General features: G+C 45.3%; 1 protein-coding gene across 11 annotated transcripts in view; it reads right to left on the reverse strand.

The window, feature by feature from the left end:
* The window catches only part of IQSEC1 (IQ motif and Sec7 domain 1), a 137,602-nt gene that overhangs the window by 30,382 nt on the left and 92,919 nt on the right, over positions 1-14,301 (reverse strand). For all 11 annotated transcript variants that reach the window (XR_002828494.1, XR_002828493.1, XM_023751431.1 and 8 more), the window contains 2 exons: positions 13,134-13,422; positions 1,763-3,012 (listed from right to left, as the gene is read on the reverse strand). Coding sequence is in view for 9 of the 11 variants with exons in the window: in XM_006085754.3 (XP_006085816.1) it covers positions 1,763-3,012; positions 13,134-13,422 (1,539 nt within the window). In the remaining 2 variants the exon portion in view is untranslated. Of the gene's footprint in view, positions 1-1,762; positions 3,013-13,133; positions 13,423-14,301 lie in introns of those variants that run through there.

Below are 14,301 nucleotides of genomic sequence, written 5' to 3' on the forward strand. Positions count from 1 at the left end.
GGCCAACCCCACAGGAACGCAACATTCCCTGTTCCTGCGCTCTGGGACACACCTCTCTGAATCCCCCAGAGAGCACTTCCACTTGCACCAGGGATGGCTCAAAAGTGCCCATAAGACTCCCCCACTCTAGGAGATGAGGAAGCAGGAAAGTGTGGTAAATGTGTGTTAGTAACCACCTGGCAAGCTGGCCATGTCCTCAACCCTGGAGGGGTCAGAACCAAGCGCGTGTCTGGTAACCCCAAATCCCGGAGGCCCCGTGAAAGGAAATGATGTGAAATCTGAGGTTCAATAACCAGAGCTTTCCAACATCTCCTCCAAGGGAGTGTCTAGCTCCTTCCCCTTCAGGTTGCTACTTATGGCAGTGCTTTGAATTTGGCTACCATCAACAAATCCACAAATGACAAGTGCTGGCAAGGATATAGAGAAAAAGGAACCCTAGTACACTGCTAGTGGGAATGCAGACTGGTGCAGCCATTATGGAAAACAGTATGGAGTTTACTAAGAAAAAAAATATATGGAAATGCCATTTGACCCAGTGATCCCACTTCTAGGAATATATCCTAAGAAACCCAGAGCACCAATCAGAAAGAATGTATGCACCCCTATGTTCATAGAGCACAATTTACAATAGCTAAGATCTGGAAACAGCCCAAGTGCCCATCAGTAGATGAGTGGATAAAAAAGCTGTGGTACATTTATACCATGGAATACTATGCAGCAGTAAAAAAGGAGAATCTCTTACCCCTTGAAACAGCAGAGAGAGACCTGGAGAGTATCATGCTAAGTGAAATAAGTCAGCCAGAGAAAGACAAGTATCACATGATTGCACTCATATGTGGAATCTAAGTAACAAAATAAACTGATGAACCGAGTGGATCCAGAGGTGTGGAAGCATGAAGCAAAGTGGGGAATCTCAGCGGGAAGGCAGGGGAGGGTGGATGAGTAGGAGGTAATCAACCAAAAACCTTGTATACATATATGCATAACCCATGAACACAGACAATAGGGTGCTGAAGGCCTGGGGTGGGGAGCAGGGGCAGGCTGAAGGGATCAATGGGGAAAAAAGGGGGACAGATGTAATACTTTAAACAGTAAAGATTTATTAAAAATAAATGTAAGAACTAAAAACAAACAAAAAAGAATAATAGCCTGCTTTAAATGCCAGTCTCTGTCCTTTGTTCTGCTCTCACGACTGCCCCTATACCACCTTTCCAGAACTCATGGCGGGTGGCGGCCCCTCAATAGACCCCGCTCACACTCCTCCCAAAGGGCTTCACGCTGGCTGGGACTTCTGCCAGCACAAGTTTATCTGTGTCCTCCCTTCCCTGACACGTGCCTCCAAGCCCAGGCTGTACACAGACTGCATCACGCTCTTGCTCAGATCACCCAGAGAAAAATATCCAAACCCTGGAGCCTGCTGCTCACAGCTAGGCATGGCATTACACATTGCATCAACCTTTGCACAAGTTTCCTGAGCATCTGCTGTGCACTGGTCACTGTTCTAGGTGTTGACAGGGCTCCAAACTCTTTAGAGAAGCCCCTTGTTCTTCCCTGCTCAGCCTGTTAGTGTCTGCTCTCCCCACAAACCTGTTCACCAGGCTCCCATCTCCCCGCCCAACAGCACTGGCTCTCCCAGGCACTGTTACAGAGCCACCCACTGGTGCTCAAGGAGACACTTGGGCATGAGAGGAAGGCCTTGCCAAGGTCCCTTGGGTGTTAATGCCCCACCCTCCTCTTCCCTGCAGGGCCGGCAGGCACTCACTTGTTGAAGAGGTTGAGACCAATGCGATAGTGCCTCTTACGGATGACATCGTTGCTGAAGGCAGGTGAATCCCAGCTGTTGCGGGTCTCCTTGTGGTAGGTCTGCTTGCTGAGCGTCTGCTCCCGCAGGCTGTCGCGGGATGACGACTCAGAGCTGCAGTTGATGGTGTCATTGGAATTGGAAGTGCTGTTGATGCTGTCGTTGTCCCCATCTGAGTAGTCTGACTCAGACTTGCTCTGCCTGTTGGCTGAGCCATTGATGGCCAGGTGGCTATCGAGGGGCCTGGAAGGCCGGGCTCGCAACTCTGGCTCCTCCCGGGGCAGGCCCTTAGGGGGGCCACAGTGGGGGCCGGGCTTGGGGCTGCCCTGCTGCCCACTGAGACTGCGCTCATAGGCACTCTTCCTCTTGAGTGAGCCACGTTCCGAGCGGTCGCTGAGGTCCACTGAGCTGTCGCTGGGAGGCTCGATGGTGAGCAGTGGGAGGTGCTCCACCCGCAGCCGCTGCTCCTGCTGCTCAAGCGACGGTGTGCTCTGGCAGCTTGTGTCTGTGTCCCCCTTGTCATCCTTGTGAGCCAGGGCCCAGTATTCCTGGGCGGCACCCCCAGCCCGCAGTTGCAGGTCTAACTCAGCACTGGATGACCGGTGCCCCACCTGGGAGAGGGGCAGAGGCGGTGACAATTCCTCCTCATCAATATACAGGGTGACGTCACTGTACGAGGCTGTCATCTCATCCAGTTTGTGGTGGTCCACAGTGTGCAGGGCTGCCTGGGGCTCAGTGTCCCGGGCTCGCCCTGTGTCAGGGACTGGCGTTTCCTCAGCATGAAGGCTGCGGCAGTTGAGGGCATCGTCGATGGATTCGGCCAGGGATTTCACTTGCCGGGAGAAGGCATCCTCCAGCTCAGTGATGGCATCTGCGAAATCACTGGATGGGGCTGAAGACTTGAGGGATGGTGGCTCACCAAAGTCACTGCCCTCAGATGGCACCAGGGCCCCTAGCTGAGAGCCGTCATCGGTCACTGAGACCTGCTTCCCTTCAAAGTAGGAGCTGTGCATCTTCTCAGGCCCTTCAAAGGAGAACTGCATCCTCATGTTGGACAGCACAATCCGGCGGGACATACGGTTCTCCGACATGGAGCTGCGCAGGCGCTCAAAATTCTTGTTCATCTGGTACTGGCGGAAGGCTGTCTGGATGGTGCGGGCTGCATGGCGGGTCACGAGGCGTCCCCCATACTTCCGTTCTAGCATCTCCACCTGGAGCGAGAAGCAGAGGAGAGTGGAGACATTCCCAAGTGCTGGAGTAGCACATTTCCTACCAGCAGTCATTCCCTCCCCAGCCCATAGCGGCCCCATCTGGGAAGGCTTTAGCACATCCCAAAGCTGCTTAAAAGAACCACTGGTGCATGCTGATGTGCAAAATCTGGGTTCTAAGGTTAAATAAGATGGAGAAACACCATGTTAAAGTTAAAGCAAGTATGTTCCCTGTGGACTTCTCAGAACCTTTAAAAAGTGGTGATTTCCCACACTTCTTTAGCCACAGAAGCCTTGGCCCTTGCGCATCTTTTGGTATGCAGTTTAACACAACTTTGGAAATGTTGGAAGAGAGGAAGGCAGCACCTCCAGAGAGAAGGAACCAGAGGCATGGGCAAATTAAAAGACCTGCCAGCCCTGGCCAGTGTTTCTCAATGGTTAGAGCATCAGCCTGCACACTGAAGGGTTGTGGGGTTAATTCCTGGTCAAGGGCAGGTTTGATCCCCACCCCAGTCAGGGTACATGTGGGGCGCAACCGATCGATGTGTCTTTCTCACACTGATGTTTCTCTCTCCTTCTCCCTCCCTTCTACTCTTCTAAAAATCAGTGGAAAAAAATATCCTCAGGTGAGGATTAACAAACTAACAAATGACCTGCCAAAGATCTTGGTGAGGTTCTGGACACTGAGCATAGGCTTAGGTTTCCAGCCTTGCTTCCTTTCTGTGGCACTGACAGTGCGCTCTTGCTGGCCTGGAGGAGTCACTAAATTTTAGGGAGGCCTGAGAGAATCGCCAAGCTTAGGAGGTTTCTAGGCCAGACGCCTGGGTTCTAACCCTGCTCAGAAATGTGTTGATCACTCAATGAAACTGAGGCAAGTGTCTAACACATGCCAAGCTCAGGGACACTTGGGGCTAAAAGACCCTGAAGTATAATCCTGGAAGGTGTTGACAAATTAAGAGGTTCCCAAGTCCCCTCACTATACAGACAAGGAAACTGAGGCCCAGAGAAGAGAAGCTCTCACTCTTTGGAACCACAGGCCCTGACAGCCCTTCTCCTTGAGTTAGGAGATGGGGCAGTGCTGCAGGCAGGTGAGAGGGACTGGGACTTCCTGAAGTCCTGAAACTCATGCCAGTCCACTTGTGACCTAGGACAGCTCTGAGGGCTGCTCTGAGCCTCGATACTGAGTGAGAAACAGACGTATACCTGGAGCTAGAGCCTGCTCAGTGGGAATGCAAGAGAAGGAACTGGCTTCTCCCAGGGAGCCAGGAAAAGCAGCATCTGCTGTGGAGCCAAGAGAGCTCTCAAATCCTCGAGAACAATTCACAGTGCTCAGGGAGGCAAAGCAGTGCACCTTGCTCACCCAGGTTCCACCTGCCTACTCGATGTGAGCACTACACCAAAACTGGTAACACAGAGACAGGTCACTACTCTCAAGAAACAAAGAGTTGACTAGGATTAAAAATGGCAGCAGAGTAAGTGGATGCTGCATGGACATGCTCCCAGGAACAAACTGGAATTAAAACTAAAATACAGAAAAACTTCCTGAACAATCAACGGAAGACTCCCAGGAGAGAAACTGATATCTGAGGACCAAAAGTGGAGACCGCATAGAGACTACTAAGAGGGGTGGAGGCGTGAAAGGGCTGGCCAGGTGCCCACAGACAGCAACTGAAGTTCCGGAGAGATATATCAGCTGTGGGGGGTTGCCACTGAGACCTCTGGGATTTAATCCCCTAGCTGGGCTCCCCAGCAGAAAGCACCAGAACGGAGAAGGGTACCCACATAATATCTGGGTGTGAAAAGCAGGGTTGCTGTCTGCTAGGGAGTGACAGCTAAAAATTCAGGCACCCTCTAAAGGGACAATGCACAAAATTCCCTGTGGAACCACCCACCTTGTGCTCTGGTGGAGGGAGGGCGGAGTAGTCTGGGCTGTGTGAGCAGAAGCCAGGATTGGGGACTCAGGAGATAGAGCTAAGAAGGCAGACACCCCAAGTTTCCTGTGCTGAGTCATTCCCTCACCCAGTGGAAGACATCTTTCCCACACAGACATTTGCCTTGCCTGGAGGGAAGACAGTTGACCCACCCTACTTGAAAACAATTTGCCCTAAGGCCACCTAAGAGATGAATATAACAATTAGCATCCAGGTAGAAGTAACTGTCCCACCCTATAGAAAAAAAACTGTTATCACAACTGAGGATGATTGCCTGAGGGCAATTCAAGTTGGAATCCTAACAGTCTAGGAAGAGGTGATCTCTGGAGGCTTTGAGTCTTTGCCTGATCTAATAAGTCAGAAACAGTGTTTGACACTGTCCTGCATTAGAGATTGAGAGGTGTAGAGGGTCTACCTAATACATAGTCACAAACCCAAACAGACAGCCAAATGAGGGGACAAAGAAACAACCCCCCAAAAAAAGACCAAGAGAATTCTCCAGAAGAAGAAATAAATGAAGCAGAGATAAGAAATTTATTTGAAATGGAGTTCAGAGTAATGATGGTAAAGATGCTCAACAGCATGCAAAAAGATATAATAACTATGACAAAAGAACAGTCTGAGATAAAGGATGACATAACACACATAAAGAACGCATTGGAAAGAATACACAGCAGATTAGGTGAAGCTGAAGATCGAATTAGTGAATTAGAAGACAAGAGTTGAAAAAAATCAGAGAACCAAAAAGAAAAAACAATTAAAAAACAGGAGGACACCTTAAGGGAGCTGTGGGATAATGTGAAATGTAACCATATTCGACCAGCAGGTGTGCCAGAGAGGCAGGAAGAGAGAAAGAGATAGAAAACATGTTTGAAGAAATAATGGCAGAAAACTTCCCTAATCTGGTGAAGGAAAAAGTCACACAAGTTCAGGAGAAACAGAGAGTGCCAAACAAGAAGAACTCAAACAGGCCCATGCGCAGAGACACATTGTAATTAAAATGCCAAAAATTAAAGATAAAGAGAGAATCTTAAAGGTAGCAAGAGAAAATCAAACTGTTACCTACAAAGGAGCTCCCATAAGGCTGACACCTGATTTCTCATCAGAAACTCTACAGGCGAGAAGGGAATGGCATGAAGTACTCAAGATAATGGAAAGCAAGGACCTGAAACCAAGATTACTATATCCAACAATGCTATCACTCAAAATAGACGGTCGAATAAAGAGCTTCCCAGACCAAAAAAAAAAAAAAAAAAAAAGCTAAAGGAGTACTTTGCCACCAATCCAGCATTACAAGAAATGCTAAAGGGACTGCTGTAATAAGAAGAAACAGAGAGAGAAATCTAGGCATACAGAATTAAAGTGGCAATAAATAAGTTCCTAATCAATAATAACCCTAAATGTAAATGGATTAAATGTTCCAATAAAAGGTACAGGGTAGCTGAATGGATACAAAAACATGACCCAACTATATGCTGTCTATAGGACCCACCTCAGAACAAAAGACACACACACAATGAGAGTGAAGGAATAGAAAAAAAGTTTTCATGTAAATGGAAAAGAAAAAAATACTCATATCTGACAAAATAGACTTTAAAATGAAGGCCATCACAAGAGACAACAAAGGTCACTACATAATACTAAAGGGATCGATCCAACAAGAGGATATAACCCTGGTAAACATATATGCACCCAATATAGGAGCACCTAAATTTATAAGAAAAAACAACAGCAACAACAAACTTCTAGAGGATTTTAACAGAGAGATTGACAACAATAGAATCATAGTAGGGGACTTTAACACCCTGCTGACTTCATTGGATAGATCTTCCAGACAAAAACTTAACAAGGAAACTGTGATTCTAAAGGACACACTGGATCAGGTAGATTTAATTGACATTTACAGAACATTTCACCCCAAAGCAGCAGAATATACATTCTTCTCAAGTGCACATTGATCATTCACAAAGATAGACTACATGTTAGGATACAAAGCAATTCTCTAAAAGTTCAAGAAGATTGAAATCATAGCAAGCATCTTCTCAGATCACAGTGGCATGAAATTAGAAATCAACTATAGTAAAAACACCCCAAAACATTCAAATACATGGAGGCTAAATAGCATTTTATTAAACAATGAATGGGTTACCAACGAGAGCAAGAAATAAAAAACTTCCTGGAAACAAATGAAAATGAACACACAACAACCCAAAATCTCTGGGACATAGCAAAAGCAGTCCTGAGAGGGAAGTTTACAGCACTATAGGCATACCTCAAAAAACAAGAAAAATCAGCAATATACTATTTAACCCTACAACTTAAAGAACTATAAAGAGAATGTGGGGAAGCATGAGATGGGGCTGACCAGCAAGAGAACAACAAGAAAAGGCCAGAGTAAGTAGAAGGAAGATTGGAACAGAAATAAATAACATAGACACTAAAAAAACAATACCAAAAAAATCAGTGAAACCAAGAGCTGGCTCTTTGAAAGGATAAACAAAATTGATGAATCTGGATTATGATTTATCATTATCCAGATTCATCAAGAAACAAACAGAGACTCCCCTCCTCTCTCTTAACATATTCTTGGGTGAGAATTAAAAAAAAAAAAAAAAGAAGAGAAAATTTTCATTGATGCACAGTAAGCAAATTATAGTTTGATAAGATTAGAGAGCATATATTGTTACTAGGGTATTATTCTGTATGCATTATGTCTTTACATATATTTAACTCTGTATTTAATTCTAGAGTAGAAGAGTGCCCCTGCACAATGTCTTGCAGCTGCAAGTGCATGTCATTTGATGGACAGCAGGAGAATTCTGCCCCTCTGGTATCAGGAAATATATACCAAAGACATTCTGAAACCCTGAACCTTTTCCCATAAAAAAGAGGTTTGTTTGTAAAATGGGGACTCTACCCATAATAAATGAACTATAGGTACTGCCAGTTTAGGCTTATTCATGAATTTGGATCTACAAAGAGAAGATTTTTGTTGACAAGGTTATATGTATACACATAATCTTTCTTATTATTAATTGGTAGAAATCCTGTGTTTTCTGCAAAGAACTTAATACTCACTAAATAAAACTAAAAATTTAAAAAAAGGAAACAAACAGCAAGGACCCAAATAAATAAAATCAGAAATGAAAATGGAGAAGTAACCACTGATACCACAGAAATACAAAGGATTGTAGGAAAATACTATGAACAACTATATGCCAACAAACTGGACAATGTGGATGAAATGGAAAAATTCCCAGAAAAACACAAATTCCCAAAATTGGATCAGGAGGAATCAGAAAACCTGAATAGGTCAATAACAATTGATGAAATAGAAGCAGTAATAAAAAAAACTCCCAGCAAACAAAAGCCCCAGTACAGACGGCTTCACAGGGGAGTTTTACCAAACATTCAAAGAACTAACACCTATTCTTCAAACTATTCAAAAAAATCCAAGAGGAAGGAACACTTCCAAGCTCTTTTTATGAGGCTAGCATTATCCTAATCTCAAAACCAGATAAAGACACTACGAAGAAAGAGAATTACAGGCCAATATCCCTGATGGACATAGATGCTAAAATCCTCAACAAAATATTAGCAAATCACATCCAGCAATATATTAAAAAGGTCATACACCATGACCAAGTGGGATTTATTCCAGGGATGCAAGGCTGGTACAATATTTTCAAATCAATAATCGTGATACATCACATAAACAAATTGAAAGACAAAAATCACATGATCATATCAATAGATGCAGAAAAAGCATTTGACAAAATCCAACAACCATTTTTGATAAAAAAAAAAAACTCTCAGCAAAGTGAGAATAGAGGGAGCATATCTCAACATGATAAAGGCCATACATGACAAACCTACAGTCAACATCATACTCAATGGGCAAAAACTAAAAGCATTTCCCTTAAGAACAGGACTAAGACAGGGATGTCTGCTTTTACCACTCTTATTCAACATAGTACTAGAAGTCCTAGCCACAGTGATCAGACAAGAAGAAAGAAAAGGCATCCAAATTGGAAAGGAGGAAGTAAAACTCTCATTATTCGCAGATGACATGATACTGTACATAGAAAACCCTAAAGACTCCACCAAAAACTATTAGATTTAATAAATGAATTTGGCAATGTAGCAGGATACAAAATCAACACCCAAAAATCTATGGCTTTTTTATACACCAATAATGAATTCTTAGAAAGAGAAACTAAACAGTTTCATTTACCATTGCAACAAAAAAAAAATTAAGATACTTAGGAATAAACTTAACCAAGGAGGCAAAAGACCTGTACTCAGAAAACTACAGGACGTTGTAAAAAGAGATAGAAGAAGATATAAAAAAGTGGAAGAATATACTGTATTCATAGATTGGTAGAATCAACATCATTAAAATGTCCATACTACACAAAGCAATCTACAGATTCAATGCCATTCCTATTAAAATACCAACAGCATATTTCACAGACCTAGAACAAATATTCCAAAAATTTAATGGGATCAAAAAATAGCTGTAGCAATTTTGAGAAAGAAAAACAAAGTTGGAGGAATCACAATACCAGATTTCAAGTTATACTACAAAGCCACTGTAATCAAAACAGTCTGGTACTGACACAAGAACAGGCATATAGATCAATGGAACAGAACAGAGAACCCAGAAATTGACCCAAGCCGTTATGCTCAATTAATATTTGACAATGGAAGCAAGAGCATACAATGGAGTTAAGAGAGTCTCTTCAATAAATGGTGTTGGGAAAATTGGACAGATACATGCAAAAAAAAAAAAAAAAAAAAGAAAAGAAAAGAAAATAGACCACCAATTACACCATACACAAGAATAAACTCAAAATGGATAAAAGAGCCCTAACCGGTTTGGCTCAGTGGATAGAGCTCGGCCTGAGGACTGAAGGGTCCCAGGTTCGATTCCAGTCAAGGACATGTACCCGGGTTGCGGTCACATCCCTAGTAGGGGGCGTGCAAGAGGCAGCTGAATTGATGTTTCTCTCTCATCGATGTTTCTAACTCTCTATCCCTCTCCATCTCCCTTCCTCTCTGTAAGAAATCAATAAAATATATTTAAAAAATGGATAAAAGATTTAAATGTAAATGGTGAAACCATAAAAATCCTAGAAAAAACCACAGGCAGCAAAATTTCAGACATCTCTTGTAGCAATATGTTTATAGATACATCTCCTAGGGCAAAGGAAACTAAGGAGAAAACAAACAAATGAGACTACAGCAAAATTAAAAGCTTCTGCAGAGCAAAAGAAACCATCAACAAAATAAAAAGAGAGCCCACTGGGAAAACATATTTGACAATGATACATCTGACAAAGGGTTAATATCCAAAATATATAAGGAACTTATACAATTTAACAAAAGGAAGACAAACAATGGGCAAAGGACCTAAACAGACACTTATCCAAAGAGGACATACAGATGTCCAAGAGACATATGAAAAAATGCTCAAAGTCACTAATCATCTGAGAGATGCAAATCAAAATGACAATGAGGTATCACCTCACACCTGTCAGAATGGCTACCATCAACAAATCAACAAATGACAAGTGCTGGCAAAGATGTGGAGAAAAGAGAACCCTAGTACACTGCTGGTGGGAAAGCAGACTGGTGCAATCATTATGGAAAACACTATGGAGTTTCCTCAAAAAATGGAACTGCCATTTGACCCAGTGATCCCACTTCTAGGAATATATCCTAAGAAACCCGAAGCACCAATCAGAAAGAATGTATGCACCCCTATGTTCACAGCAGCACCATTTACAATAGCTAAGATCTGGAAACAGCCCAAGTGCCCATCAGTAGATGAGTGGATAAAAAAGCTGTGGTACATTTATACCATGGAATACTATGCAGCAGTAAAAAAGGAGAATTTCTTACCCCTTGAAACAGCATGGAGAGACCTGAGAGTATCATGCTAAGTGAAATAAGCCAGTCAGTGAAAGACAAGTATTACATGATCGCACTCATATGTGGAATCTAAGTAACAAAATAAACTGATGAACGGAGTGGATCCAGAGGTGTGGCGGGCTGGCACGGCCATGGCATACTCAGCCCCACATTGGGCACCTTATGTGCCATGCCAGCTCAGCGACCCTGAGAGGGGGTGGTGAAGGACTGAGAAAAGACAGACAAGAGAATGAAAGCTGGGTCTGGGTGGGACACTGTCCTCTCTGATGGAGAGCTTCTCTGATGGAGAGCTAGCACCACAGACTACAAGCCGTGTCTTTATTTAATAGCCAAATTCCACGAGGCAAAGTAAGGGCATGGTCAAGATGTTTACAACATTCTCATTGGTTTCGATCCTACTCAATTACATGCACCTGAACTCTATCAAGCCCACATCACTCAGACACGTGGGACCACATGAGGTTCAAGCTTACAACTATAGCTGTTGGCTATAATTGTGCTGGGAGGGCTCTGCCCTCCAAGCTGGGACTTGCACGTGGCCATGAGAGGACTGTGCCCTCTCATTAGTCCGAGGCTTGAACCTGTCCAAACACTGTAGCCGCTCTCCACACAGAGGTGTGGAAGCATGGAGCCAAGTGGGAAATCTCAGAGAGAAGGCGGGAGGTTGGGTGGGTGGGTGGGAGGTAATCAACCAAAGACCTTGTATACAAATATGCATAACTCATGGTCACAGACACTAGGGTGCTGAAGGCCTGGGGCAGGGGAGGGGGAGAGGGCGGGCTAGAGGGGGTCAATTGGGGGAAAAGCGGGACATATGTAATACTTCCAACAATAAAGAATTATTAAATTGTATATCGTCAGTCAGCAGTGACTGACATGGTACTTAACATGTTAATTAAAAAAAGAAAAAGCGAAGAGTTACCCTGGCTGGTATGGCTCAGTTGGTTGAGCATCGTCCCATATAACAAAAGGTTGTGGGTTTGATCCCTGGTTGGGGGCATGCAGGAGGCAGCTGATGGATGTTCTGCTCTCACATCAATGTTTCTATTTCTCTCTCCCTCTCCTTTCCTCTCTCTTTAAAAATCAATACAAAAAAAAAAAAAAGAATCAAAGAGTTTGTCATGGAGAATAGACAGAGAGGCATAGATGCCACTAAAATAAAGCCAAAGAGATGCTGGTGTCAGGGGAGAGGGTTGCTCAGAGCCACTGTGGGGGCTGGGGAAAATGGCTCATAGCCTCACACAACCAAGTGTGGGTACTGGTCCCCCACTTGCCGGTTGGTAGTCTGTTCACCTCTCTGGAAAGTAAGAGCCTGCCCAGATCCATGAGCCACCCTCCTCAGGGATGCCAGCTCCCCCAAACATGGGACACACTAGCTCTCTGGGGTCCATAGGAGAGGGGGCGGCAGGCTGAGCAGAGCGGCTATCTTAGCAGAACAGGGGAGGGGAATGGGTGGGTGGGTAGGAAGTGTGTATGACTCAAACTGACTTTTCAAAGCCTGGCCAGTCCCAGAGTCAGCCAGGGTAGGTCTGTTTTTTCCCCTCACCCTGAAGGTGACTTCACATCCACATTCTGTACGCAGAGGTTATTTGGGTTTTGAGTGCAGCTCTGTAAGTCCACCGGGCCAATAAAGGGCAAGCCCTCTCTTCTCCACCCTCCCAGGCCTGAGGTCCTGGGCCCCTTACGTTAGCCTTCAGGGGTGGGGGTAGGGGCCATGATGCCAGGGCCACCAGCTCAGGCCCAGAGCTCAGGCCCAGAGCTGACGCCAGGGCCTATTTTCTCCTGCTGACTTGGAATCTCACAAACCAAGCAGCAACCCTGTTTGCCTGAGACAGGCTCCCCAAATCTGGAGTTGCGGGGGAGGGAGTGAAGAGGGACTTCAGGAAGGCAGACATGGGCTCTGTGTTTTGTCATCAAAGCCCCTCTCAGTCCCTCCTACCTGGCCTCCCCCAGAACACACACATTAACCCAGGCCTGCTCTTACTTGTCCCTAAGACTCACCGTGGCCATTCTGAAATCCCTCTCAGCCAGAACCCACCCAAGGCCTGGTCTGGAAGTTCACTGGGATACAGGGAGGAGATCCAGTCAGTGTATGCTCACCTGACATTCACAATGACGTCCAGTCCGCAGATACTCACAAGGACACACACTTCTCAGACGAGGCTCAAAGACATAGCGACAAGAAGCCAACCCCAGCTGGGTCTCTCCCATCAAGCCTGCTGCCCGTTCCCAAGTAGCCAAGAGACAGGCCCCACCTACCTGCTTGTCCTGCAGGTCCGAGGAGAGCTCATAGCTCTCAGAGAGGGAACGTGAGCGCTTGATGGCCTCCTCCTCGGCCTGCTTGCGCAGGATGGAGGTCGAGTGCTGCAGCTTGGGCCTCCGTGTGCGCTGCCCCAGTGGCCCTGAGTACAGCCCATAGGCACCCACAGACGTGTGCTCGTAATGGTCCGGGCTCAGGCTGGAGCCAGGTGCTAAGGGGTCCTGGTGATAGGCCGAGGGACTGTCCAATGATGTGCAGGTCTCACTGCTGGGGGCCTCGCCCTCCACACTGTAGAAGAGAGAGGAGAGAGGCCTCCAGTGAGCAGGAAACCAGAATTCAGAGCATTTCGGGGCACCAGGAGGTAGGAGGGGGTAATGTCCAAGAGGCAGCCTACCACATTGCAGTGGGACTCCACACCCCTAGTCTTCCTACTTCCCCTCACACTCCTACAGTCGACCACCCTGTACAGCCAGAGGGACCCTGCCAAGACTCTCTGCTCCACATCTTGCTGAGGCTCACCTCCCTCAGGGTTCATTTTCTCTGTAAAACTTATCACCTTCTAACATCTAACACTTTACTGATTTTGCTTACTGTCCATCTCCTACACAAAAATGTCAATTTGTGAGGACAGATGTTTAGCCCATTGATACACCTAAAGCAGGGCCTATACACAGTAGGTGCTCAGTAAGATTTACTCACTGACTGAATGGACCCTGTCACTTCTTCTCCCTCACTCCTGCCATCTGCATTAAGTAAACCCCTGATTTTGTAGTTTCGTTTTTTTTAAAAACAGTAATTAACAAAAGTGACTCTTTATTGCACCTACTCAGGGATCATGAAGTACCCCCAGTACTTCAGAATATGCCTTTATTTGAAGGTAGGGTCTATAAGAGATAATTAAGTTAAAATGAGGTCATTACAGTCCTAATTCAATATGACTGGAATCCTTATGAGAGATACTAGGACACAGACACACACACAGGGATGAGCATGTAAGGACGTGGCGAGAAAGTAGCCCTCTATATGTCAAGGAGAGAGGCCTCAGAGAAAGGAGCCCTGTGACACCTTGATCTCAGACTCTCAGCCTCAGGAACTGTGAGGAATAAACATCTGTTGTTAGAGCCTGTGGCACTTGTTCTGATGCAGGGACTTGCCCTAGGTTGCATA

Source organism: Myotis lucifugus, unplaced genomic scaffold (assembly GCF_000147115.1).
Source record: "Myotis lucifugus unplaced genomic scaffold, Myoluc2.0 scaffold_21, whole genome shotgun sequence".
NCBI lineage: Eukaryota > Metazoa > Chordata > Mammalia > Chiroptera > Vespertilionidae > Myotis > Myotis lucifugus.